The sequence below is a fragment of the Microtus oregoni genome, unplaced genomic scaffold, assembly GCF_018167655.1.
Source record: "Microtus oregoni isolate MIOR12 unplaced genomic scaffold, Mior012 000090F_ref0000504, whole genome shotgun sequence".
NCBI lineage: Eukaryota > Metazoa > Chordata > Mammalia > Rodentia > Cricetidae > Microtus > Microtus oregoni.
In genome coordinates, this window is record NW_024544599.1 from 4,452,228 (window position 1) to 4,478,375 (window position 26,148).

At 42.9% G+C, this 26,148-nt stretch overlaps 1 protein-coding gene across 1 annotated transcript in view; it reads left to right on the top strand.

The window, feature by feature from the left end:
* Positions 1–24,508, top strand: part of Zcchc4 (zinc finger CCHC-type containing 4) — a 41,344-nt gene extending 16,836 nt beyond the window's left edge. The window contains exons 6-13 of the mRNA XM_041643771.1: positions 5,048–5,120; positions 7,099–7,249; positions 8,601–8,701; positions 15,690–15,811; positions 16,049–16,124; positions 18,520–18,571; positions 19,031–19,175; positions 23,667–24,508. Coding sequence (XP_041499705.1) covers positions 5,048–5,120; positions 7,099–7,249; positions 8,601–8,701; positions 15,690–15,811; positions 16,049–16,124; positions 18,520–18,571; positions 19,031–19,175; positions 23,667–23,721 — 775 coding nt within the window. The 3' untranslated portion in view covers positions 23,722–24,508. The remainder of the gene's footprint in view (positions 1–5,047; positions 5,121–7,098; positions 7,250–8,600; positions 8,702–15,689; positions 15,812–16,048; positions 16,125–18,519; positions 18,572–19,030; positions 19,176–23,666) is intronic.
* Positions 24,509–26,148: the final 1,640 nt, after the last annotated feature.

The window sequence follows — 26,148 nt, forward strand, 5'->3', positions numbered from 1 at the left end:
GTGTTTTATTTGCATGTAATATGGACATCATATGTGTGTCTGGTACCCGAGGAGGTCAGAAGAGGGTATCAGATCTCCTAGAACTGGAATTAAGGATGGTTGTAAGTCACCATGTGGATGCTGGGAACTGAATAAGTGTTCTTAAACACTGGCAATCTTTGCAGCTCCAAAGCAGTCTTTTTTTTTTTAATTTAATTTTTTTATTTGGTTTTATTTCATGTGCATTGGTGTTTTGCCTACATGTATGTCTGTGTGAGGGTGTTAGATCCTTTGGAACTGGATCCTTTGGAACTGAGTTGTAAATTGCCACGTGGGTGCTGGGAATTGAACCCGTGTCTTCTGGAAGAGCAGGCAATTGCGCCTAACCACTGAGCCATCTCTCCAGCCCCCAAAGCAGATTTTTTTTTTTTTTTGAGACAGGGTTTTTCTGTGGCTTTGGAGCCTGTCCTGGAACTAGCTCTGTAGACCAGGCTGGTCTCGAACTCACAGAGATCCACCTGCCTCTGCCTCCCGAGTGCTGTGATTAAAGGCGTGCGACACCATTGCCCGGCTCCCCAAAGCAGATTCTTAAAGCGTAAAATGTCACATGAAACAGCAGAGCTGTGGGGCTGGGAAGATGGTACAAGGGTTAAAGAGTGGGATAGGGGAGTATGTATGCCTGGGGCCCCGAGTTTAGGTAAAGGTGGGTATGATGGAATAAACTGTGAGACAGAGATGGGAGTATCCCTAGGCTTCTGGCCAGCCAGCCTCACTGAGAAGGTGAGCTTCAGATTCAGGAGGAGACCTTGTCTCCACAAGTAAGGTGGAGAAATGATTGAGGACGGTTGCAAGACTGCCAGTGTTAAGCCTTGACTTTCTCACTTACCACACACCCATCACCTCCAGAAGTACAGATTTTATGATGTATTTTTCTTTTTTTTTTTTTTTTTGGATTTTTCGAGACAGGGTTTCTCTGTGGTTTTGGAGCCTGTCCTGGAACTAGCTCTTGTAGACCAGGCTGGTCTCGAACTCACAGAGATCCGCCTGCCTCTGCCTCCCGAGTGCTGGGATTAAAGGCGTGCGCCACCACCGCCCGGCTGATGTATTTTTCTTTATAATTCCAAGTCAACTATACTATCCGCAGCAGCAGATCCTGGTTCTTCATCCCTGCTGGCTGAGCCACAGGAGCAGGACTGGCCCGTTAACCGCTTATCCCTTGTTGACAGAACTTGTCTGTGTGTAATAGGAGCAATCCTTCCCAAAGTGGCAATACAGACTTCTTTTATAAAGATTTATTTAAAATTATGTGTCTGTGTGTCTGTGTGTGGGTATGTGCACGTATGCAGGTGCCCTCGGAGGCCCAAAGAGCTGGAGCCACAGGCGGTTGTGAGCCACCTGATGTGAGAGCTGGGAACTGAACTTGGGTCCTCTGTAAGAGCAGATGTGCTCAGAACTGCTGAGCCATCCCTCCAGCCTCAGCTTTAGCTTTAATTGAGATGTAATTATTATCATTTACCAGTTTGAGGTGTGTGTTTCACTAGTTTCCAGTATGTAATCAGTGGTGTGTTGGGCAGGTTTCTCTATTTCTTTCTTGAGGGATTTTTGATATAAGGTCTCATGTAGTCCACTCTGGCCTCGAACATGTGCCTTAAACCCCCGCCTGCCTCTCAAGTGCAGGAATTAGAGCTGTGAGCCACTGTGCCTGTGTTAGAGCATTCCATCTGCAGGAAAGAAACCTCATGGTCGCTGCTCCTGACAGCAGCCATTTGCTGCCTCCATGGGTTTGCCTGTTCTGGACATTTTCTATGAATGGACCCATTTAGTAAGTGACCTTGTGTCTAGCTTCCTTTAGTTAGCATTGTGTTTGCACGGTTTATACATACAGTGTGCAACAGCATTTCCTTTCTTTTTGTGACTGTTTAACATCCATTGTATAGAGACATCAATTTCTTTTTAAAAACTATGTATTCCATTCGTTCCTAAAGTCGTGTTATAGTAGAAACCTTTAGGGTTGGTTTGGGACCTGATGGGAGGCCATTGGCAGGAGGGTATGTACTTGGAAGGTGAGTCTCATAGGTTACATTGGTAGCTCCCACAAGAAACTCCAGTAGCTAGGCCTGATGGCTCATGCCTGTAATCCTACTACTTAGGAGGCTGAAGCAGGAGGATTGCCATAAGTTCAAGGCACTCTAGCTTCCTGTTGCCCCATGAAAGGCCTGTTTAAGGCTATCCAAGTACCTCAACAGCAGTGTTTTCTGTTATGGGCTGTAGATAGTGGGGGCTGAGTGATGTGAAGTTAACATTGCTAAGATGGTTTCTATATACTCTAATTTTAGCATGAAAGATGTGAGACTCTATTTGGCAAACTATTATCCAAATAAAGTTAGAGCAAAAAATGAATTTCTTAGGTTCATTTATGAAGTAATTTTATTCAGCTCTTGATTACATTTCCTGTGGAAGAGCGTGCTTCACACTTGGTGACTGACTCTCATTTAAAGAGAATGAATGGCCAAATTAAGCCAATGTCCTTCTGAGTGGTTTTCAAGTGCATGCTTTTCTGATTGGTTTTGTTTGCCTTGTTCAGTGGAGAGAATAATTCTTTGTGGCCAATTTCATTTTAAGAGGGCAATGTTGGGTGATTTTTTTATATAATTTAAAATATGAATAATTATGTTCCCTTGTTTGTGTTTGATGGAAACTTAGGGCTGAAATCTTGGCCTTTCCCCGCTCTGGCTCAGCATACTGCTGCCCAGGACGTTTTGACCAGGTGTGCTGTGCTGGATGTCAATCAAATCCTCTTTTCAATTTGTACAACTGACTCTGCCTTTGTGAAGCAATGAAAAACTAGAGACTAAATTCAAAGGGGATTGTATTTCCCTTTCTTAAAGCACAGAACACCCTCAAATGACAGTAGATGGACAGCTCTCCGTACTAGTATTCGTTAAACAATAAAAAGCGGAGCACAGTGGTGCAAGCCTGTAGTCCTGTCACTCGGGAGCCCGAAGCAGGAAGACCACTGTGAGTTCAAGGCTAGCCTGGGCTACAGTGAGCTCCAGGGCTGTCTGAGTTACAGAATGTTGTCATCCTGTCTCAGAAGATGGAAACAAACAAATAAGACCCTTTCAGAAATGGAATTAGATTGGAGTATATGTTTGTTTACTAATAGGAATTGGCTTTGCCCTGTGGTTTGGAAATAGCTGTTAAGCCCAGTGTGGTGGTTTGACAGTTCCTAAGGCACTCAAGCCTTTATTTACTTCTTCAGTGCAGATCAATATTTTATGAAAGCAGCAGATATGCTGACTGCATCTTAAATAACATTAAGGAGTGGTGAGTGGAGCAAGGAACAATGGGTTTAGATTATGATACGGTGAATGAAAACATGATTTTTTAGTACTGGTGGCATTAAGACAGAAGTCTTTACAACTAATATTTATTAAAGTAAATACGCACTTTAGAGTTCTATGTATCATTGTTTTACTTGCTCAATCAAGTTGATGAAGAAACTGAGGCTCAAGAAGGTTAACTGATTCCTAAGGTTACAAGTACACAAGGGACGGCGAGCTTGAACCAGACCACAAGCCTACACTGTTACCACAGTGTAAATGAGAAGAGGCTGAGCCAGGCTGGCCACTGGAGGAGACGCTCGCGCTGTGCCGGTCCCTTCCATACAGCGAGGGTTGTGCTCCAAGCGTTGTCAGTGCCACGGCCTTTCCAAGAGGTTAGAAAGTAAGGCTACATTTCTGATTTTCTTATTTTTTAGTTTTGTCAGTCTTTCCAACAAGGATGGCATGGTTCATATGTGAATTATTTATAATAAGATAGAAAAAGCTCAAGAGTTTTTGAAGTATCTAAAGTTTCTGTGTGAAAACCTCAGGAAAGAGCGATAAAGACAGCAAGACCCAGGCACACAAATGAAGAAACAGGTAGTTCAGCTGGGAAACAAGGATTTGGCCCTCTACATAATTAAGTAAATATAAACTGAAGCCCCTATGCAGTATGAGATTTTCTTAGCAAATTAGTAAAAAACAAAAATAAATTATAAAATGTGAATTCCCAAAGCTGGTGCTCTGATTCATTTTTGATGGCATTTTAAAGTAGTGGTTAGAATAGAATAATTCATTCAGTAAATGAACATTCTTCTCTCCTGACACAAATCCAGCAAACACTAAATGCTCATACTTCTTTCAGGATTATATTGAGACATATATTTTATTAAACTAATTTCTATTAGACAAGGAAAACTTTTGCATTAAGTGCTTTTTTTGTTAATCACAGAAGAAATAATAGCTATTAACAGAAATGTTGACTTAATATTTCCTTAAATTGATTAACCACGAGAAACTGGAGAGATGGCTCAGAAGGAAATAGACTGCGCTTGCAGAAACCCACAGCAGGCACCTCACAAACGCCAGAGGCTAGACACCTCTCACAAACCCATACGCATAGACGCATACACATAATTAAAAATAAGATTTTAAGAAACTACTAACCAGGAGAGACATATCTTAAATGTAAACACACCGCGAACTTACATTGCACGCTATGTCTAGCCCAGTTGTTTATGTGTTGTGGTCCGGTCCATAAGAACATGGGTCTTGATTGCTGGTTTTGTGGTTCAGAGAGTTGACCATGGGCTTCAGGAATACCAATCCAGCAGGCGCACTGTCACTGAGCCCTACTCACAGCCCTTACTTTGTTACTTGAGATGGGGTCTCGCCAAGATGCCCTTGAACTCACTCTGTAGCCCAGGCTGGCTTTAAACTTGCAGTCCTCCTTCCTCAACCTCCCAAAACACTGGGCTTACAGGCCTATACCATCAGCTACTTGGAACTTTTATGTATGATTATTCTTTGGTTTTGCACTGGCTTACTTGGGAAAATAAATTCAGTATGTACTGTTACAGACTCACTTAACTTTTTTTGTAAAGTATTCTTCATTTTTAAAAAAAACTAAGGATGATGAAATTTAAACAAAATGTGATTTTGGGGTTTAAAATCCTATTTTAATGTTTGTTTATTTGCTATATCATGTGCCGGGGTACGTCATTTGGTAATGAATTGTTTTACAGGTATTCGCAGTTTTACCTGGAAGATAGCTTTTGCCGCTACAACATGTTCAACCATCATTTCTTTGATGGAAAGGTAAGATTTATGGCCATCATCTCCTTCTGTTATTGTTGATTAACACATTCGAGAGCACCTTTTTGTTATAATTATCTTTTAGTGTATCTTCCCTGTTTTGTCTAGTGGTGCCGGGGATGGAACGTAGGGCCTCGGGTGTGCTAGACAGGTGCTCCACCTCTGAGTTATGCCAGTCTCCCTCACTGCTTGTTACTGAGCAGCTAGGAGGGAACCGCTGTTCCATTTTCACTGTTTTCCTTCAAACAGCGTCTCACTATATAGTCTGCCTAGCCTGCCGCTCACTACATACAATAGGTTAGCTTGGCCGGGACTTAAGGGAATTTTTCCGCCCCTGCCTTCTAAGTGCAGGAATTACACTTGAGCGTGCCACACTCAGCAAGGCCCACAGGGCGCCATGGGCTCTGACTTCCGTTAACCTTTCCTGCCTCACCTGTCCTTGTCCTTGCTGTTTGTGTTGAGGATGCATGCTGTACACCACAGGGCCTTTGCCCCAACTGGTCCCTGGCTTCTTTGCTCTGATGACTTTTAGAGCTCTGCTCCAAATCACTTCCTCCAGCCTTCCCTGAACCCCTAGCAAGGGCAAATTCTCCTTTGTTTTCTACCATACTGTAATTAAATGCATATTCCAGACAAGGACTGTATGTGAACTCCATACCTTTCTCTTGCTTTTCCATGACCTAAAGTTGTTATTAAAAAAAATAAGTAAGAGCTGGGTATGCTGGCTCACTGAACCTTTAATCCTAGCTCTCAGGAGGCAGAGGCAGGCAGATCTTTGAGTTTGAAGCCAGCCTGATCTACATAGCAAGTTCCAGGTATGAAAGCCACCAAACTCAAGGGTCGCGATGAACAGCAGTTAGAGTTAGGTGTGTGCCATTGTTCCCAAAGGGTATCTCTGCATTTAGGAACTGATTCCATCCTTGTAGAGGACGATGGGAACTGAAGCCACCTACCAGCATTTTTTAGCTAGGCTAGTGACAGGAAGGAGGCAGTTGGTGGACTCTGCAGCCATTCCCAGGTGGCAGTCAAGGCCAGCCTGCTCTGTGGACCGCTCTGAAGAACACAGGGCAGGGGGAGGAGTGAGGCCTAGAAGTGCTGTGTTGGTGTGGCTAGTGGGGTACTGATGTGGGGTGGTTGGTGACCATTTAATGGGGGGGGGCAGGGAGGCATGAGATTAGGGTAATGGGTGAGGAAGTGGGTTCGCATCCCTGATGTCGCATTACTAGGCTAAGTACAGTCTAAAGTTCCACATAACTTTAAAAGCTTGTGCTTTTTGAATACTGAAGGTATTGATTTGCCAACTGCTTCCAAGTCAGTAGACTAACTAGTAGTACCATAGTGATACTATGATAGGTGTAGCTCTCTCTGTCAATGAGCTCAAAGCAGAAAGTGGTAGTTAGTTTGGCAGCTCCTGGAAACACCAGCAGCCTGGTGGGAAAGTGTGTTAAGTTTTCCAGGACTTGCCATTTGTGGACTTGCTGTGCATGGTCACCTATGTCTGCTGCTCACCTAGTACTCAGAGTGCATGCTTACGTGCTGACTCGAAGCAGTTCTTAAGCCGAACTTGTGGCAGTAGACAAGAGAGAAGCAAAACCCACAGTTGGCCTCCTCGTGTCCTCGAGGCTCAGCTGCCTCTGCTCCTGGTTGTTGAATTGAACGTGTAGGTTGTTTTCACGGGTGACGGCTTTCTCTTTTTTGGGTTACTAAATTTAGTTCTTTAATTTAACTATTTGAAATGTGTAGTTGTCTGATAGTGATGGTATTTGAATTTGCAATTTAAAAACCTGCTTATCCAGGGACCCAAAGATAAAATCTGACGTGAGTGACTGAGAGACTTTGGTTGTCACTGAGGGACTCTGCAGTGGCAGGGTGACTTGATGACGTTTCCAGTCCTGAGAGAGACCAAGCTTAATGCATCTCCCAATAGGATAAAGGGCTGCTCTCTGGTTCTAATTTAGAAATGACTTTTTATTTGTTACAGGCTGCCCTTGAAGTGTGCAAGGCATTCTTACAGGAAGAGGAAGGTGAAGGAGTGATTATGGTGACAGACCCTCCTTTTGGTGGCTTGGTTGAACCTCTGGCTATTACATTCAAGAAGTTAATTGCTATGTGGAAAGAAGGTCAAAGCCAAGGTACTTTTTTTTTTTTTTTTTACTTTAAATTGCTGTAAAATGAGCATGGGTTTATGTATCTGCTTCCTGTGAATACTAGGCAAGCCAGCACGGATGCAGTATGCAGCTCCTGGACTCTTTAAAAGCGTGTTGATTTGATCATGGCAGACTTGTGATCCTGGGACACTTCCTTTGACCCTCCTCATGTTTCCGAAGGGCTTCTCAGTTACACGGTTGCAAGGTTATAGAGCATTGTGAAGCACAACAGATACTGCCGTCATTTGTTCACAAATGCTTAGTGGCCGCTGTGTGCAGGCGCTGCTTAGATGCTAAGACTAGATTAGTGAGCTCCGTGGCCCTTACTTTTCCCTTCCCTAAAGTTTTTCTGTTGCTGTGATAAAGTCCATGACCAAAAGCAACTTGGACAGGTAAGGGTTATTTGACTTACACGTCCTGAATCACGGTCCAGTGAGGGAAGCCAAGGCAGGAACCTAGAGGCGGGAGCTGGTGCAGAGGCCATGGAGGAGGCTGCTTACTGGTTGGTCCCCCCCCCCCCCCCCCACACACACAAATGGCTTGCTCAACCTGCTTTCTTATACATCCCAGGACTTCCTGCCCAGGAGCGATGCTGTCCACAATTGTCTGGGCCCTCCCGTATCAACCATGAACCAGGAAAATACCCCAGCAGCCAATCTCATGGAGACATTTGCTCAGTTGAGGTTCCCTCTTCCCAAATGATTTTAGCTTATGCCAAACACCAGAACATTATCATAAACACCAACCAGAACATTAGCAACCTCAGGCCCAGAGCCTTGAATTTCAGCATGACTTAAACGGAGGTTGGACACCCAAGTGGGCAATCAACAGTAACAGAACGTAGACTCCTAGCTCTAGAGATGGGTTAACAAGTGGGGAAATTTCTCAGTTTGAAGTGCCTGGAGACTTCAAAGTGTTTCATTCCATTATCCCATTAGTGAGTCCATTCAGTTTTAGATGCAGCTTCTAGCCTGTGAGCTGCTAAATTCCACGAGTGTCCGGGGCATGTGGTGAGGCCTCTCCACTAGCTGAGCTGTAAGTAGTGTGCTTCAGGGACAGAATTTCCAGGATTGTTAAATACCACTTATTATTGGCTGCTCTGATGATCACTAATCAGAAGGGTAAAGGCTATGCAGTGTTTAGACATGTGATATTTCCATTAACCTTTGGGAATGCTCAAGGCAGAATGGCACTGTTGTAGGAATTCCCTTTCTGTATGACAGACATATATATTGAACAACTGAAATGTCTATTGAAAACTTTAGTTCTGTTTTTAGAATCGATTTCTTACTTTCTTTTATGTATGCATTTATGTTTTTTCTGTGTGATTCATTAGATGACAGTCACAAAGAACTGCCCATTTTCTGGATATTCCCCTATTTTTTTGAGTCCCGGATTTGTCAGTGTTTTCCAAGCTTCACCATGCTGGATTACCAGGTATAGTAACACCCTGTCTTCCGGTGCGGCTGGGGAATGGTTGTGCTGCTGGAATATTCTGATAAGACTAGCCTTTGATTGTAGTAAATTAAAGTGTTTTGAACTATATAAACAACGAAATTATACTGTGTATAGGCTACTTCTGGCTCCTAATGTCTGCAACTTCTAGGGTACTTGCTAAAAATAAAGATTCTTGAGTATGCCCACTCAAAACAAAACAGAACACCCTTGCCAAATAAAATCAGAGAATAAAGCCCTGAAAAAAATGCTTTTTCAGGTATCCCAGGTGCGTGCAGAGTGCAGCGAGGGTTTTAGGTCAGCTGATCTACTCTGTGGTTGGCACAGCCCCAGGACCACATGGGAATGCTGCTGTGTTCCGTTCACAGGTCATCGGAAAGTAGCGGGGTGTCTAGAGCAGCAGAGATCTGTGTGTGAGTGTGCCGGCCCCTGACGCGAGCATCTCTGAGATTACATACAGGCCAAGGCCCAGAAAGTTCCACTCTGCCCCTCAACTTGTTTATTTCCTGGGGTTCTAAAGTTAACCCTGTTGTCCCCAGTACTTGGTGTGTTCACCAAGTTAGCCCTTTTTCATCTGTGTACACAGACATTTGTCCTTTTGAGATCTCAATAATTGACTGACTGAAGTTTTCAGCCATGAAATTGTAAACGTCTTTCCCAGCTGTTGCAAGACAGCACTGTCTCTCATCTGTCTGCTCTCAAAGTCACGTGCCGTCGTGAAGATTATATTGAAGGGACGGTGGGGGGGGGGGGGGCTGCACCTGCAATGCCAGTTTTAAAAGACTTTCTGGAATTCTTCTCTGTTCTTAAAAGTACATACTTTTAGAGGTAGCTATATACTCTTTATTTAATAATTTCTAATTACTTCCTTAACTGACTATGCTGTCATCTCATTCTTATGTTTCTTCTGTCTTTACGGCACTACAAATGAAATTGCTGTAAGCATTTCTGACGCATAGAATTTTTACATAGTAGAGATTTTGAATATTGGATTATTTTCTCAGGTGTGGTGGACATTTCTGTGGATGTTGGGCCATATCAACAGGGTCCTTTCCAAAAGTGGGTAGTGTAAGCCATTTCAGCCTTGACTTCTAGGTAAAATATAGCCTACATCATGGTTCCCTCCACAGCTGTTTCAAGCTTACAGGGTTTTGTTCTTGTTTGAGGGAGGGCTGTTTCTAGAATTGACATTTGCAAGGCAGACACAGCTGACTTAATCTAAAGTCGTTCACTAACTAAACTGGTTCCAGTCTCAGTGGCACCTGCTGCCTTTGGAGGAAGTGGTGCCCTGGTGTGATGGTTGGCGCACAGTAGGTTTCCCGTGTATTTCAAATGATTGAATGAAAGGATCACAGACTCTAGCGTCAAGGCCGTCTGGGTCTTAGTCTTGACTCAGCTGCTTAGGTTCTCTGACGCACTCCTATCTGTGAATTGAATGTGGTGATAGTGGTGATGATGGCGATAGTGCTGTTAGTAGCTACGATGACAGATGGCTCATGAGGTAATGTATGGACAGTGGAACATAGAGTCCGGGCTGTTGTTATCAGCACAGTCATCATTCAGGAAGTCTCAAGTAGGCAGAACTTTTTCTCAGCCTTTTTCCCCCCTGTATATCTGTGAACTTAAGATTGGATAACACAGGTACCTGGAAGGTGGTTGCATCTGTATACAGAGAAGTAGCAAGAATTTGAAATGGTGATGGGGCAAAAGAAGGCAGCTCTTTAATAGGGTAGATAAATTATGTTAATGTAGACTTGACATTTTCATGTCTCTTTCTTTGCCTGCCTGTGTCATTAGGAGAGGGCTTTGGGGAATAATTGACAACCTAACCTTACTGGAAATAATTGTGCAGTTCACTATGTTATTGAAAAAAAAGTTCAGGTTAGAGCATGTGTATCTGTCTGGGAGCAAAGCAGTGATTTTCATAGAACATAAGCCAACCGCTGGAAAGAAGAATGAGAATAAGATCTGTAAGACAGAACATAGCATGCCTGAGGCCCCAGGTTCAGTCCCCAGCACCGCAGACAAATCTAAATCAAACGAAAACTGCGTGTCTCCTGTCCTGCATTTCAGGTCTTTTCACATAGCTCCAACCCTGCCCCAACCGTCACCAAAGCCACAATAAGACTCCAAGTCACAACATAGTAAAAAAGTTAAAATAAAATGCCATAATCACTGAATCTCTTTTTAGGGTTAGGGAGGGTACTTTTCAGATAAGTGGATGGCTCAAATGCTGCAAACCTTCATGAAATATAAATCACGAAGACTTCAGCAATTAAGTACTTGATAAACAGACAATAAAATAGTTATTAGAAACTGAGAAACCTAACTGCAACTTCATGAAGGGTGAATTAGGAAGGAGGTGAATTCCAATTTAGAGTTAGAAGACTGAGTTTCAGCACTGCCTGTAGAGTCATGTGACCTGGGATGATCAGCTGGCTTTCCAGATCTCTGTGCCTCACCTGTAAAGTAAATGCCTGGAAGAGCAGAGGGACGGCAGACAGGCTTCCCTCGCAGCGTCGCTGAGCCTGAGACTCCTCTAGTAGTGACTGTCTAGATCTATTCAGAGAATGCCAGACTCATGCGACAAACTAGCAGGATTGATTAGTGATGTCTGCAACAGGATGAAGAGCTAGGAGCTGGGTCAGGAGTGGCAGTGTTCATGTGATTATCACATCCCAGTGAGATGGTTTCACAGTTCAACCCTCCTGGAATGTTCTCTCATGTCTCTTCATATCCTAACATGGAATGCATCTTATGTGTTGAAAATAGAGCTATTTGCTTTGAAAAGCTATTTTTTTTATACTCAGCCCATGTAGGAAACCTTTTCTAGCTTCTTTTTTTACAATAGAAAAGAAAATATTTTGATAGGAATTTTGAGAAATTATTGAATATTAAAAGATGTCAACTTGGGCATGTCTTTAATTCCAGCACTTGGGAGGCAGAGGCAGGCAGATCTCTGTGAGTTCCAGGCCAACCTGGTCTACATAGTGAGTTCCAGGACAGCCAGAGCTACATAGTGAGACCCTGTCTTGAAAAAAAGGGGAAAAAAAGAGGCAACCACATTCTTGAAACTTAGTGTGTAATAAAGACTTAGTAGGGATTGAGTAAAAAGCAGGATGAGGTCTATGTGGGAATTTTAAGTGGGGGTTCCAAGGACATGAGGTTAAGGCTGACCGTGGCGGTAGGAGCTGAGGCATGGTCTTGAGACCTTAGTGAAACGATACAGAGCAGTTGTTCGAATGCCAGGGTGGCCCGGCGTGCTGCCTGGAACATTGTAGGTACAGCTACGGCCTCAGTGTTCCTTATAACTAGTCTCAGTCTCATATTGCGGAAGATATTTGCGTATGGCTCAAATTAAAAGTTGGGAATTGCAGAGATTTTTGTGCTTTCCCTCATTTCTATACAGTACTTCATCACATTAATCAGTTCTGTGGGAGAAATTTTCCGTATGAAAATGCCTCTCATCATCATTGTGAGTGAGATGTCAGGGATAATGATGGGAACATGGTGGATCAGCTCTAGCACTAGCGAGAGGCAATTTGCAAAATTGTGTTTGCTTTACAGCACTTCCACGGGAGGTTTATTTGTGTGGATGAAGCTATGAAATATGGATGTATGTTAGAGGTACATTAATTTACTCTAGCAGCATGCGTTTTACATACCATATGTTTATAGTTAATTAGCACAACAAACCCGCATTTAAAAATAATAATAATCTCAATTAGGTTATGCAAAATCGAGCAATCAGCCACCTTCCTGACACATGCATTCTCCGGCTCCTTGGGAAGCCATAAAGAAACTACCCCCTCCATCTGCTGGTCTAGTGCACAGAGCGTCCCACAGTAGAGTCTTCCCACACTATCACTACCCTTCCATCTGCTGGTCTAGTGCACAGAGCGTCCTCACAGTGCTGGTCTAGTGCACAGAGCGTCCCACACAGTGCTGGTCTAGTGCACAGAGCGTCCCACACAGTGCTGGTATAGTTTCACAGAGCATCCCCCAGTAGAGTCTTCCCACTCTATAACTGGTCTAGTGCACAGAGCGTCCTCACAGTGCTGGTCTAGTGCACAGAGCGTCCCACACAGTGCTGGTCTAGTGCAAAGAGCGTCCCACAGTAGAGTCTTCCCACACTATCACTACCCTTCCATCTGCTGGTCTAGTGCACAGAGCGTCCTCACAGTGCTGGTCTAGTGCACAGAGCGTCCCACACAGTGCTGGTCTAGTGCACAGAGCGTCCCACACAGTAGAGTCTTCCCACACTATCACTGCCCCTCCATCTGCTGGTCTAGTGCACAGAGCGTCCCACACAGTAGAGTCTTCCCACTCTATAACTCTCCAGCATTCAAAATCTTCATAACATTCTCTTGGGAAGAATGGTTTTTCTTACGATACTCGCAAGTTTATGTGCAAAATATCTTTTGTTGAATTTAATAAGGTGCCACATGTATTTGAGTTCACAAAGGAGTGCACTGGGGAGACATTATCAATTTAAATCCCTTTAAAAGAAAATTACTTCAACTACTATTTTAGGTTGAATTTTTTTAAGTAAAATCTATTTTCGTGTCTTGCCTCTAATAGGTAACATATATTCAAAGGATTTTGGAAGTTGGGAAGAAACGTAGAGGTTACCTGGGCTGACTTCCCGATGTAATAATCCTCTTTGCCAAATTCATGACAAACACTCATCCAGCTTCACTCAGATGCTTTCAGGGCGCAGAGCCCCACAGCCTTACAAGGCAACTCAATTTATTTAATAGCTCTAATCGTTAGAGAATTTTCTCATATTGAGATAAAATATGCTCCCCATTAACTTCTAACCATTGCTCCTGGTTCTATTCTTCGAGGCAATAAAGGATAAGTCTAATTTCTATTCCATATGATACCCTTCAGTTATGAACTAGCTGTCAGTTCCTCCCTGTCTTTTCTGAGCAAACATCCCCAATTTGTTAAACTGTAAATCCTGTTCATTGCTATTATTTTCAATAGAAATGAGCCGGTTTTTATCAGTGTCTCTCTTAAAATGTGGGAACTGAGCATAGGGCTGCAAATGCCATCTAACTTAGTCTGCCCTTGTTGGGATGCTGCGCATAAGTAGAGGTCTCCAGCCACCCTTCATGGACCATAAGGCATGACTGAGGATGCCCCTGCTGGCAGCCAGTCAGAAACCCTGGGGGCTTTTCACCTGACCCTTGCCCTCCCCTCATCTCATCTACTTAGCTTCTGCTCACTGCTGGAGCTTGTTAGTGAGCCTTAGGGAGTGCAGTTACTTGTAAATCTGGTAACACTGAGTTAAACCAGAGCTGTGGAGAGAGGTAAGCAGTGTAACCTTAAAAGCCTGGCCCTTAACAGTTGGTTGAAGTGTGGAGACCAAGTATTCAGCCCTAAATGGGACTTTTTTTTTCCTTTTGATATTTCAAAAAGCTTCTTTTTACTTGGTCCACGACTTTGTGGGTGGGAGCTCCAGGGCAGTTACAAAGCTGCCTAGTGGCTTAAAAGGTTCCGATGGAGGTCCTGAGTCTGGTGGTGCAGAGTGGAGAAGGAAGCCCTCTTGGAAGGCAAGGCCTCCTAGTCATTGAGAGTGAGCCACTCCAAGAGACACTCTGTGCCCAGAGATGAATGCCTGGGGCATTGCTGTCTGTATTGGCTGTGACCTAGCCAGCCTGAGGAGCTTCGTCAGGTGGTGTCTCATCTTCTTGCTGAGTTTCACCTCCTCATCCAGGAAGTGGTTTTCCAACAAGTCACAGAGGTGAGGGTCTGTGCAGGCAGGATCCAGGGAATGCAGGTCCAAGAGGGCCTGATTCGGGTTTTTCTTCAGGGCCAAGGCAGCTTCCATGGCCTCCTGGGTTTTATCCCACTCCTTTTGAGATGACTGCTGCCCATCCTGGAGAAGTGCACCCCGCGATTGTTCTGCATCTTGAATTGGTGCTCTCATAACCTGAGCTCATAGCCATCTCCTGGCATTCTTGGGGGTGATCTAACCAGTGCTTCTCAAACTTGAGTGTGCGGGGTGGGCTTGCTAAAACCAACTGCTGGGCCCCACTCCCAAAGTTTCTGATGCAGTTGGTTCTTGGTTGAGTGAACATTTGCACTTCTAGCAGGACCCAGGTAATGTTGGTGTTGCTCAAGCTCTTTGAGTATTACTGAGCTAAAAACAAAAACAAAACAAAAAAACCAGATTTAGTAGCTATGGGATTTACAACAGACCAAAAGCCACCCTGAGAATGTGTGTGGGTAACAGGCTGAAGGAGGACAGGGGATTTTGAGTATAAAACAATACTTGTTGGCCTGTCCAGATAATCGGCTGAAATGCCAAGTTCCGACGTTAGGGGAGGTCAGTGTCGGTGTGGAGTGGAAGCACGAGTGCGCTCTCTTCATCTTCTGCCTTATACCAGACTCTGGGCTGAGTCTTGACCCTCACAGCAGCTCTTAACGTCGGGATCCGTGACCCCTTTTACAGTTTAAAAACATTCACAAGGTTGTCTAAGGTCATCTAACAAGTGACAGCCCTTGTCTGGCACCTAACCTCTGTCCATTGCAAAGTAAAAGGACAAGTCAGGGGTGGAAGGCCAGACTGAGGATGCACTTTGACTTGGTGAATGACAAGCATTTCTCTCCAAGGAAGTGGAACATCTCGATGACACTGGCATCTTCAAACGAAGGCCTTGTTTTTAGCATCAGAAATAAAGTTCTTAATTACAGACCAGACTTTCTTATGGAGCCTTTTAGATAGAGTTAGAGTCATTTCCCTGGCCCACCAACATGAGTGTGTTGTAACACATCTTACCCTTGTTGTAATGAGATGTCCCTGCCATGGAGGCCTCTCGAGGCTGGCTGTGAGTAAACTTGCTTTTCGGAGTTTCTTATTTGCTACTCGCTTCAGACTGTATCTTGGCATCAGTTTGTTTATTGGTTAAAGGGGCTTAGAGAATGTTGGCTCATTTGAGTGAATTTTCTTTTTACTTTCTAGGTAGACTATGATAATCACACACTCTACAAACATGGAAAGACAGGTCGAAAACAGTCTCCTGTGCGGATTTTCACCAACATTTCACCCAACAAAATAATCCTTCCTGCAGAAGAAGGGTACAGGTGAGACCACTTTGAACTTCCCAGGTCATCTGAAAATGCAATTCTGTGTACCTCACAGTAAAATGCTTTCAATATTGAATCAGTTGGTTCTTGTATTGCTCTTAGATTTGGTCCCGAATTTCACATTGAATTGAATTCTGATTACCTCCAATTTTTGGAGCAAGAACCTTGTTCACTTTTGTCCGTTCTGTGAATCTCAATGAATCCATGCAGCTCCTTTTTTGTTTCTCTCTTTAGATTTTGCTCTCTCTGTCAGAGATATGTTTCTCTTGAGAATCAGCACTGTGTGCACTGTAATTCCTGCACATCCAAGGTATAGTTCTCTTCTGTAAAATATTTTTATGTGAGTGTTTGTTGTATGTTAGTTTGATAATTTTATTTCTCTTAAAATGTTTTGTTGCCTGACGGTGGTGGCACACACCTTTGATCCCAGCACTTGGGAGGCAGAGGCAAGCAGATCTCCGTGAGTTCAAGGCCAGCCTAATCTACAGAACAGAGTGAGTTTCAGGACAGCAAAGCTGCAATACAGAGAAACCCTGTCTGGAAAAAAACAACAACAACAACAAAAAGTTTTGTTACTACTTGAATTCATATGTATTATCACCTCCTATATCTTAATATAGTAGTACCTTATTTCTAATTAAAAATTTAGTAGTCTTAAAAATACCTTGTGTGTGAAAGGTGTGTATGTGTAGGCACATGAGGAGGTCAGAAGACTACTTGCACAAGGCGGTTTTCTTCTTCTACCATGTGGGTTCCGTGAATCAATTTCAGGTCATCAGGCTTGGTGATGCCTTTACCACTTAGCCATCTCTCCAGCCCTAAAACAGGCTTTTTAAGGTACTTAATTTCTTTCATCATTGTAAATAGCTATTTCAATCATTTTCATATGGTACTTACCAAGAGTGTTTCAAATAAGGCACTAAGTGCTGAATTTATATGTCTGTTAAGGGTAAAATTACGATGTTTCAAATCAGGCATTGGACCATTAGGTAGCATTGCCGCTCTGATGAAGCAGTGATTAGTAGCATGTACCATGCACTTTTTATGTGCCAGGCTTGTTCCTCAGAGCTTTGCATGGGTTAACACTTTAGTCCTCCAGTAGCCCCCGAGAGGTAGGGGTGGTTACTCTCTGCTCTTTTACAGCTGCCGCAGAACAAGAGACCTGTCTCCTGTTGATGGGTTTAGTTCTTGTGCTTTTCTCCAGAGCCTTTGTTTTTGAAAGCGTTTTAGATTTGCTGCACAGTGAGACAGAAGGTACTGAGATGCGTATACCCTTCCTATTCCCCGCACAGCCTTCTCTCAGTAGTGTCTGGGACTGGGGTGTACCTTGGGTGACGGTTGATGAACCCACTTATTTTTCGCCCCAGAGTCCATGTTTTACTTTGAGCTTCACTTTTGGTGCTGTGTGTTTTTTTAATTGGGTGAATATATATAATGGCTGGCTTCTGCCACCCTGGGGTCATGCAGAGTGACTTCACTATGTTCCCTGAAAAGCTTCTATGCACTGCTTGGTCACCCTTCCCTTCCCTAACCTCGGGCAACTGATCTTACTGTCTCTATAGAGTTCTACCTTTTCCAGAAAGTCATAATGTTGGAGTCACTGGCTTCTCAGCTGAAATGGCCATCTGAAGCATCTGTCTGTCTTTCTGTGACTAAATGGCTCATTCTTGTTAAGGACTTGCCCTTGTCTGGGTATATCACAGTTAGTAACCATTTACCTACTGAAGGACATCTATGACTTGCCGTTGTCTGGGTGTATCCCAGTTTGTAACCAAAGGACATCTTGCTTGCTTCGTACTTTGATCAATAATGACCAAGCTTCCTGCTTATTTTTAAGGAGACAGGAGATGACCTCTCAGCCACTTTGTTCGTCTTTACTCAGCTTACTCAGAAAGAACATATGGAGCTTAACTTTTCTAAACAGCACAAATCATTTTCCAAAGAAAAGTTTAGGTTCATACAACTAAAATAAAAATAGTTATTTTCAATTAATTTAGAAATGGTTTGTATTATGCTCAGGTTGTATAAAGTTTAAAATTGAGGGAGAAAAAACTTATTTAGAAATATGCACATGGGTGATAAATATCAAGACTAGGGAAATGAGGGTCACAAAACTCAGAGCAGGTCTATCCAATGGGAAGGAGGGGTGCTGTGGTGAGAAACCACACCGGGAGGTTTTCGGGGCTCAAGAGGCCCCAATTCTTGATAGGCAGTTACTTTAATATTCGTAAAGTGCACATATGTATTGAATGTACTTTTCTAGGTATGTTTTATTTTACTTTTTAAAAAAATAACTCAAGTAGTAACCTGTAATCTATCTTGCTAAATTACACGAAGCTCTCAAATATGAATTTCATTAAGGGCTATGTAGTATAGAGAACATAAAATTATGGAATCATTAATTCTCTTGAAATTTTCATTTGCGTCCTTCTTTGTGAAGATTGGATGGCTTGAAGCAGAGTGGATTTTCAAGATCATTTGGATAAATCTAGTTTCATAGTTAAGGAAATTGAGGCCCATCAAGGAGGCATTTGAGTTAAGTGGAGAAATGCATAAATTAGAATCAGAGTATTTAATTGTGAAGCCCAGGAAAGGGAGAAAGAGGGAATGAATAATTTACACATATTTTAATAAGACATTTTAATTTTTAATTGTGGAACTTGGCTTTTATAACGAATTGAACTTTTTAAAATTTGTTTTTGTAGGATGGCAGGAAATGGAGCCATTGCTTTCTCTGCAGAAAGTGTGTAAAGCCTTGTAAGTGTCCGAGATCCCGGGAAAACATGTTTAGTTCTGCTCACGTAAATAGAATTTTTATTATATTCATAAAAGGAAAATAATGCAGAGACCGACATTGACTTTTGTAATTACCTGCACACAGTCTTTCACAGGAAAGCTGACTACTAGCCTATGTCAGTGTGGCATCTGGCTCCACTGTGCACTGTGCCTCTGAGCCAGCCTCCACTGTGTGTGGCAGCTGCTGTCAGCTCATGATGTATTGGGCAAGGGCTGAATTTGTTTGCTTTATAGCAGAAGTTACTGGTTTATGTGGGATTCAAACACTTCACCTTGATCTCTTTAGCCAAATTAAAATGAGCTAAGCCCACCAGCTACAATATTTGAAGTAAACATTATTCCTGTAGCCTACCTCAGAAGTTAATGAAATGAAAAATCATGTTAATGAACCTCTTCTGAAACTCAGTTTTTCTCTTACAGCCTGGATCCATTGTAGCACCTGCCATCGCTGTGCGCTCCCCGATCATTCCTGTGCGGGCCCTAGAGATGGCTGCTTTATTTGTGGTGCATTGGATCACAAACGCAGCAATTGTCCCAACATCGGTGCCTTGAAGAGAGCTAAGAAGTTAGTTGAGATCTTTTACTTTCTAGAAAAAAATAAACCAAAAGATTGCTGGCATCAAGTTTTCCAGGAGCTATGTAGCTTTGGGGCCTGTCCTGGAACTAGCTAGCTCTTGTAGACCAGGCTGGCCTCGAACTCACAGAGACCTTCCTCTACCTCCCGAGTGCTGGAATTAAAGGTGTGCGCCACCACCACCCAGCTGAAGTTGTAATTTTATTGTAATTGTAATTCAGACTTCACTGAAGGAAATGATACTCGGGTCCGGCTGTATGCGAGGACCAGGGCAGACACCTGGTGGCAGGAGGAGAAAGGCATCTTGGATAGAATGGAGCCGTTCCACAACAGAAAAGTGTGAATTCCAAAGCAGAAAAGGGCTGAATTGATTGTATTATAACAGGAGTTACCAGTTTATGTGGGATTCAAGCACAACAGCTTGATCTCTTTAACCAAATTGAAATGAGCAGAGCAAACAAGCCAGAGTATTTGAAGTAATGCTAGTGCTAGTTAGTTCTGTAAATTCTGTCACCTCTTACGAACATTTACATGTGCTTTCTGCTTAAATAAATAGCTAAATGCTATTTCCTCCAAGATTGTTTTCACATCTCCCACCAACATTTGACAGTCCAGTTGCAGGGTGGTGGTGGTACATGCCTTTAAGACCATCACTCGAGAGACAGAGCAGGCAGATCTCTATGAGTTCGAGGCTAGCCTGGTCTACAGAACCAGTCCCAAGACAGATTGAGCTGTTTGTTACATGGAAAACCCTGTCTTGAAAAAGAAAAAAAAATCAGTAATTATAGGATGTTTAGAAACAACTGCTGCTGTATATATATATACCCACTGGGTTATTGCAAGTGATATATTTCTATTTGAACTATGTTTGAGTGATTTGCCTGCATGCATGGCTATGTGTCACATGAGTGCCTGGCGCCTGAGAAGGCCAGAGAGGGCATCAGTTCCCCTGGAGAGGGAGATAAAGGCTATTGTGTGCTTCCACCTGGGTGCTGGGCAGTGAACAGGGGTCCTCTGGAAGAGTGGCCTGTGTTTTAAACCACTGAACCATCTCTCTAGCCCCTGAATGCACCTTTTTTTAAAAAATTAAATTTAATGATAGGAATCACATCTTCTTGTTTGAATGATTTAAATTAGAAAACAAGATAGAACCTTGGTGTCACATACTTCATGCAGATGACTAAATAGCTAAATTTAACACTAGGTGAAAATTGAGATTGTGGTTAAAAATTTTGCCTGATGATATTGATGAGACAAAAAATTTGACAAGTATTTGAAGTTTTTATTATTATGATATATGTTATATATCATAGTATATATACTATATATATATACACACATATATATAGTATATATAGTATATATATATACACATATGATATATATGTTATAGTTGTTTCTGTCTATTTATTTGTTTATAGCCAGAGGGACTTTTTCCATACAGTTCCAGTCTGTTGAACTGTGATTCCTATTTAGAATGCCTTTTTCATAAACTTACTTTGTAATTATTTCTACTGAGTAGTTCAAGGTAGAAGAATACTTTTTAAAAACTCATTAAATGAACCAGGCAGTGCTAGTGCACACCTTTAATCCCAGCACTTGGGAGGCAGAAGCAGGTGGATCTCTATGAGTTTGAAGCCAGCCTGGGCTACAGAGTGAGTTCCTGGACAGCCAGGGCTGTTAAAAGAAACCCTATCTCAAAAAAGAAAAAAAAATGGAAAATTTTGTAATTTTTGTTTTTTTACCCTTAGAAGCCTTCAATAATAAAATACAACCCATCTATCTGCCTTTGGTCTAGGATGGATGTATCATTTACAGTGTAATTTTGAGTACAGTCAGGGGTTAACATGCCTTTAATTCTTTGAATTAATGCATATGAAAACTGAATCTTCATTTTGGTGTGCATTTTAATTTTGAGACAGTTTTGCTGTATGGTCCAGAGGCCTGGGACTTGTGATGTTTACTAATGGATTCTAGTCTCTCTATTACTGTTGAGAAAAGCTGGTTTAGCCTGGCATAGTGGTGCATACCTTGAATTCCCAGCACCAGGGAAGCAGTGGCAGGCAGATCTTTGAGTTCTAGACCAGCCAGGGATATATAGTAAGACCCTGACTGAGAAAGAAAGAAAGAGAGAGAGAGAGAGAGAGAGAGAAAGAAGAAAAGAAGAAAGGAAGAAAGAAACTAGTCTGTTTGTTGGAGTGTTTAGTAACATTCAAAGAGTAAATCTTTTGTGGTGTAATGTACCTGGTGGTCCTTAGGTGGTATTGCTTTCTTCACTCAGAGAACTTTTTTAGACTCTGTCTTTGCCTTCTAAAAAACCTGCATAATGAAATTGACAAAAATACATAATTTTTTTTTTAAAAAAAATTATCTGTATGACTGTTTTGCCTGCACATATGTATGTGCACAAGTGACTGCCTGGTGTCTGTAGAGGCCAGAAGATGCCCTGGAACTAGAGTCATGGATAGTTATAGCTGCTGCGTGGGTGCTGGGAATCAAACCTGGGTCCTCTTGCAAAAGCATCAAGTCCTCTTAACCACCTAGCCACCTCTCCAGCCCTGACGAATGCGCTTCCTTTATATATAGCAGTTGTTTTAAGATACATTTGAGCACACCATGGCATGCAATATTTTTTAGTCCTAAGCATTTTACAGCTGCCTTTTGTATTTTGTTTTTCTACGGTTAAATTTTTCTGTGGCTGTGAACTAACTAAAATGGTGCTGGCTCCCTCTTGTGGTGGAAGCTCATTGTGTCAGTTACATAAATCCTGCCCGTTAGAGGACAAATGCTAGGTCAGGATAATTTTAAGGAAACTAAAATGATTAATTTTACTCAGCCAATTCACCCGCGCTCAAATACTTAGCTCTTGAAAGTTGTGTTTATTTACATTACAAGTGAATGCTTTTAAATTCTTTTCCTTCTGCTTACTCCCTGGGGAACTCTGGTTCATTTTTAATCCTGCCTATGAGTAGATGAACCAAAGAGAAATTTAAAATTTGAATAGAGACACATGGCTTCATTGATTTTTCTATTAGAGATTATACTTGAGTTCATTAAATTTGCTAAGTCCTCACCTATCAGGAAAGTATCCTACTTTAAGAAAATGACTGGTTGAAAGAAGAGGTTTATGTAATATGCAAAGAAACAATAAAAAGTGAAGTTTTGGGGGGCTGCTGGTGCGTATTCTCAGGCCATGGCACAAAATATTGACGCTATAAGTCAGGCAGAGCTCTGTGAGTGGTAGGAAACCTGCGCATAGCTGATGTCTATCAGTGACCTGTGGGGCTGGCGTTCTAGCTAGTAGTCACTGTCAGGAGAGCATGGAAACAGTCTAGAGTCAGACTGGCCCTGCCCCTTTCTCCTTGGATGATTCTAGAACTTGAGAGCCTCAAGTTTTTCACGTGAAAACAATTAAGGGAAAGGGAAAGATCTGCTTTGCTCAGTTCCCTAGCTCGTTGACTTTCAAGACTACGCTCTCTCATTTTCTATCCCCACACCAGACACATACTATACTGTACTGAGGGAACAAGAAGGAAGGCCTGGTTTGGCCTCCTCGGGTTAGTCAGCTGACTCTTCATGAAGCCCTTTACCCAGGTTTGGTTCTGGGAAGACCAAGCTGCGCCTAGCTTGTTACATCTTATGAGAGTCATGGCTTCTGACTCTCGAGACTGATGCTGCCAAGTAGTCAAGCCATTTCCAGGTAATGCCCAGTGCTGTGAGTGCCAGCCCAGTCCTCGGCAGAGTAAATGGCTCTGCCAACATAGAGAGGAGAATACACAGTAATCTTGCCCATAGGCTGTCTGTATCTTGACTCTGAGACCAGCAGGGCAGAGGACCTGTTCTGTCTGCTGGGCGTGTCATACAGGGGCAGTTCCAGCCTGTTCATTTAGAGGCTTGTTGTCAGGAAGCTTGGGACACAAAAGCTGGGCATCCCTTGACTTGCTTGCTGGCATTTTTACACCTAGGAGGGAGAGGAAGATTAGCGTTGGAGCTTTAGGAATGGTCCCTCTTCCGTGTGGTCATTTTTTTTCCTGTTGTGCTGTTTTATTTTTCTGCCCCTGCTGACTGCTGCATGTATTAATCCTTTTCTTTAAAAAAAAAAAAGAAAAAGAAAAAGAGAGAGAGAAATGTAATTGGGGGATTTGGAAATGGAAGTGCTGAGTTAAGCAGTATAAATGTAGCAGAGAGACAAGCCCATTGGTGTGGCTGCTCACTTCTGTGGCGTGTCTGTCCTGAATAGCGTGTTCTAAATCTGTAGTAACCATCTTTTAAAGAAATGTCTTTGGAAACATTTTGCTTGATCAGGCCTCTGTCTATTTCGTTGTTGTCACGGTTAGGACACCAAAGATTTATGCTTCCTACACAGTAAATTCTTTCGTGTCTTCTATTTCCCTATTTGGTTAGCCAGTTAATTAAACTCCAATGTAATTACATAATTCACTGTGCTCATTCCATAAAATAATTTAGCACCTTGCTTTTCAGAACTGTCAGAAAGCAGAAGCAAAGAAGAAGTAATAAGAAAAAACAGAGCCACTGAAGGACAATCCATGAATCACATCTGCTCCAAGAAGAAAGAGGAGGGAGCAGGCCCATCAATAGCCCTGCTCTTAAATGTCCAGTGACTTGAGAATAAGGAAGATTTATCGTCCAACCTTTGATGCCATTTTCTCCAAGTGCCACACTGGACTTAAATCCAGCTGCTTTCAAAGACATGTGCCTTCCTGAGCTCAGGAACAGGCAGGTGGCATTTGTGGGCTTCGAGTTCCTTCAGCAGCCTCTGCAGACCTGGGAGCTTTCTACCCTCAGCAGGTTCCCTGGTTCTGGCTGCATGCTTTTTCCACTCTTTAAATCCCACCAGTCTTTGTTTTGGCTTCTTTTTTTTTTCTGAAAAATGGGCAATCAGCGTATGTTTACATATAATACCAGATATTAATGCAAATGAAAATTCATAGTTTGCCTTATGTCAGGCTTTTGTTTTAATTTAAATATGAAACTATTTTTATAAAATGACCAAGCAAGACATTAAGGCACATCCAGCCCATGGCCCACGGGCCATGTGTGTTCCGGGATAGCTATGAATCTGGCCCAACACAGAATCATAAACACATTTAAATATTGTAAGACTTTGTGACTTTTTTCATAATCACACAGTCCTAGAGTAAGAACTTTGTAGACGATGTCATGCTGTAATGTAGGTTGGACATGCCCAGACTCAACAAAAAGTATGATATATAAATATTTAAAGATTGTATCAGAATATGATGGGGTAAATTGTTATTAAAGTCTTGTAAAGATGAAAAGATTGTAATTGTTTTATTATTAAATCTTTATTTTTCAGTACTTTCCCAGTTGTCTGTATTATTATTATTTGCATTAACCAATTGATATATTGTATGTGTGCCCATGTGTACCCTGTGTGCCGCAGCGCGCATGTGCGAGCCAGAGGACAACTTGTGAGAGCCTGTTCTCTCTACCGTGTGGATCCTCGGGGTTGGCCTGACGTCATCAGGCGTGGTCTTATGGTGTGGCTCACTCAGTTGTTGGACGGATGCTTAGGACGGTGACTGCCCTGCCATTTCAGTGTCCTTACCCGCGCTATAGTTTCTCTGAGAGAGAAGCTGGTACAGAAGGCAGGAGAGTGATGAACCCTCATGCCCATTGAGGAACACTTCCTGACTATGTGGCCTTGGTCATATCCCCCTCTAGAAGCCTCTGTGTCTTCAATGTGGCACTGGAAGCATCTCATACATGTCACATTTGGTTTGTGACTAAGACATATGTGCCCAGCTCTCGATTTTCGGTAGTGAGCGAACCGTGTGACCCCAGAGGCCAGATGCTTGTCTTTTGGCCCAGGTGCCTACCTAGCACTGAAGAGCGTGTGTGCGTGCGTGCGTGCGTGCGTGGTTTCGTCTCCTAGAACTAGCAATTCATTGCTCCGTTTCTCTGCTAGGTACCTGGCTTTTTCTATTTAAGACTGATGAGTTGTAAATAGATTAATTTGCATAATGGCTTTTCTCTTGTTTCCAAACAGCTCCTCTGGAGCTCATAGTGAACCCTCTTGGCTTGGTGTTAGCTGGAGCCCTGTGAGTACTGTACCCACTCCCTGTATTCAGGACGGGTGGATGTGTCTGTGAGAAGCTTGGGGCCGATCAAAAGGACAGTGGTGTAGTGATGCTTTGTTTGTGTTTTAACAAATAAAGCCTGTCTGATGGTCAGAGGCCTGGCAGTGGTGCCACACACCTTTAATCCCAGGAGTCAGAGGCAGAGGGATCTCTGTTAGTTCAAGGCTACCCTGGGCTACACAAGATTGAACCTGTCTAAAAGAGAAACAGCTCGCACAAAGGTATTCCCAGCACTTGGGATCACATGCCTTTAATCCCAGCACTAGGAAAGTAGAGAAGGGAGTGATATGGTTGGGTGGAGAGAGGAATATAAGGCAGACAAGTCTGAGGTTTGGTGGAGACAGATGCAGTCTGAAGACAGGATCTCCCTTTCCGTCTGAGCATTGGTAGAGGTAAAAGAACTCCAGTGGCTGCCCACTCTGCTTCTCTTATCTCCAGCATTAACCCTTATGTCTGACTCGGAGTTTTTAATTATTAATACCAATTAGACTTCACGCTGCATAGTGGTAAACATCAGATTACCTCAAAAGACAAGTCGACGGTTCAGTGATTGAAAGTGCTTGGTATGCAAGCCTTCTGATCTGAGTTCTATACCTGGAAAAAGTCGGATGTATAACCCCGTACTCTATAGCAACATGGGAGGCAGAGCCAGAAGAATGGCCAGAAGCTCTGGGTGAGCTAGCTTATGGTACCAGTGCAGTAGCAGAAGTAAGAGAGACCCTGTCAAACCACGATGGACGGAGAGAACTGACTTCCTCACATGCATTCATTCCCCACATGCATGTACACCTGCTGTTTGTCCCGTCGACCTGAGTTCAGTTCCCAGCACTGCATCAGGGAGT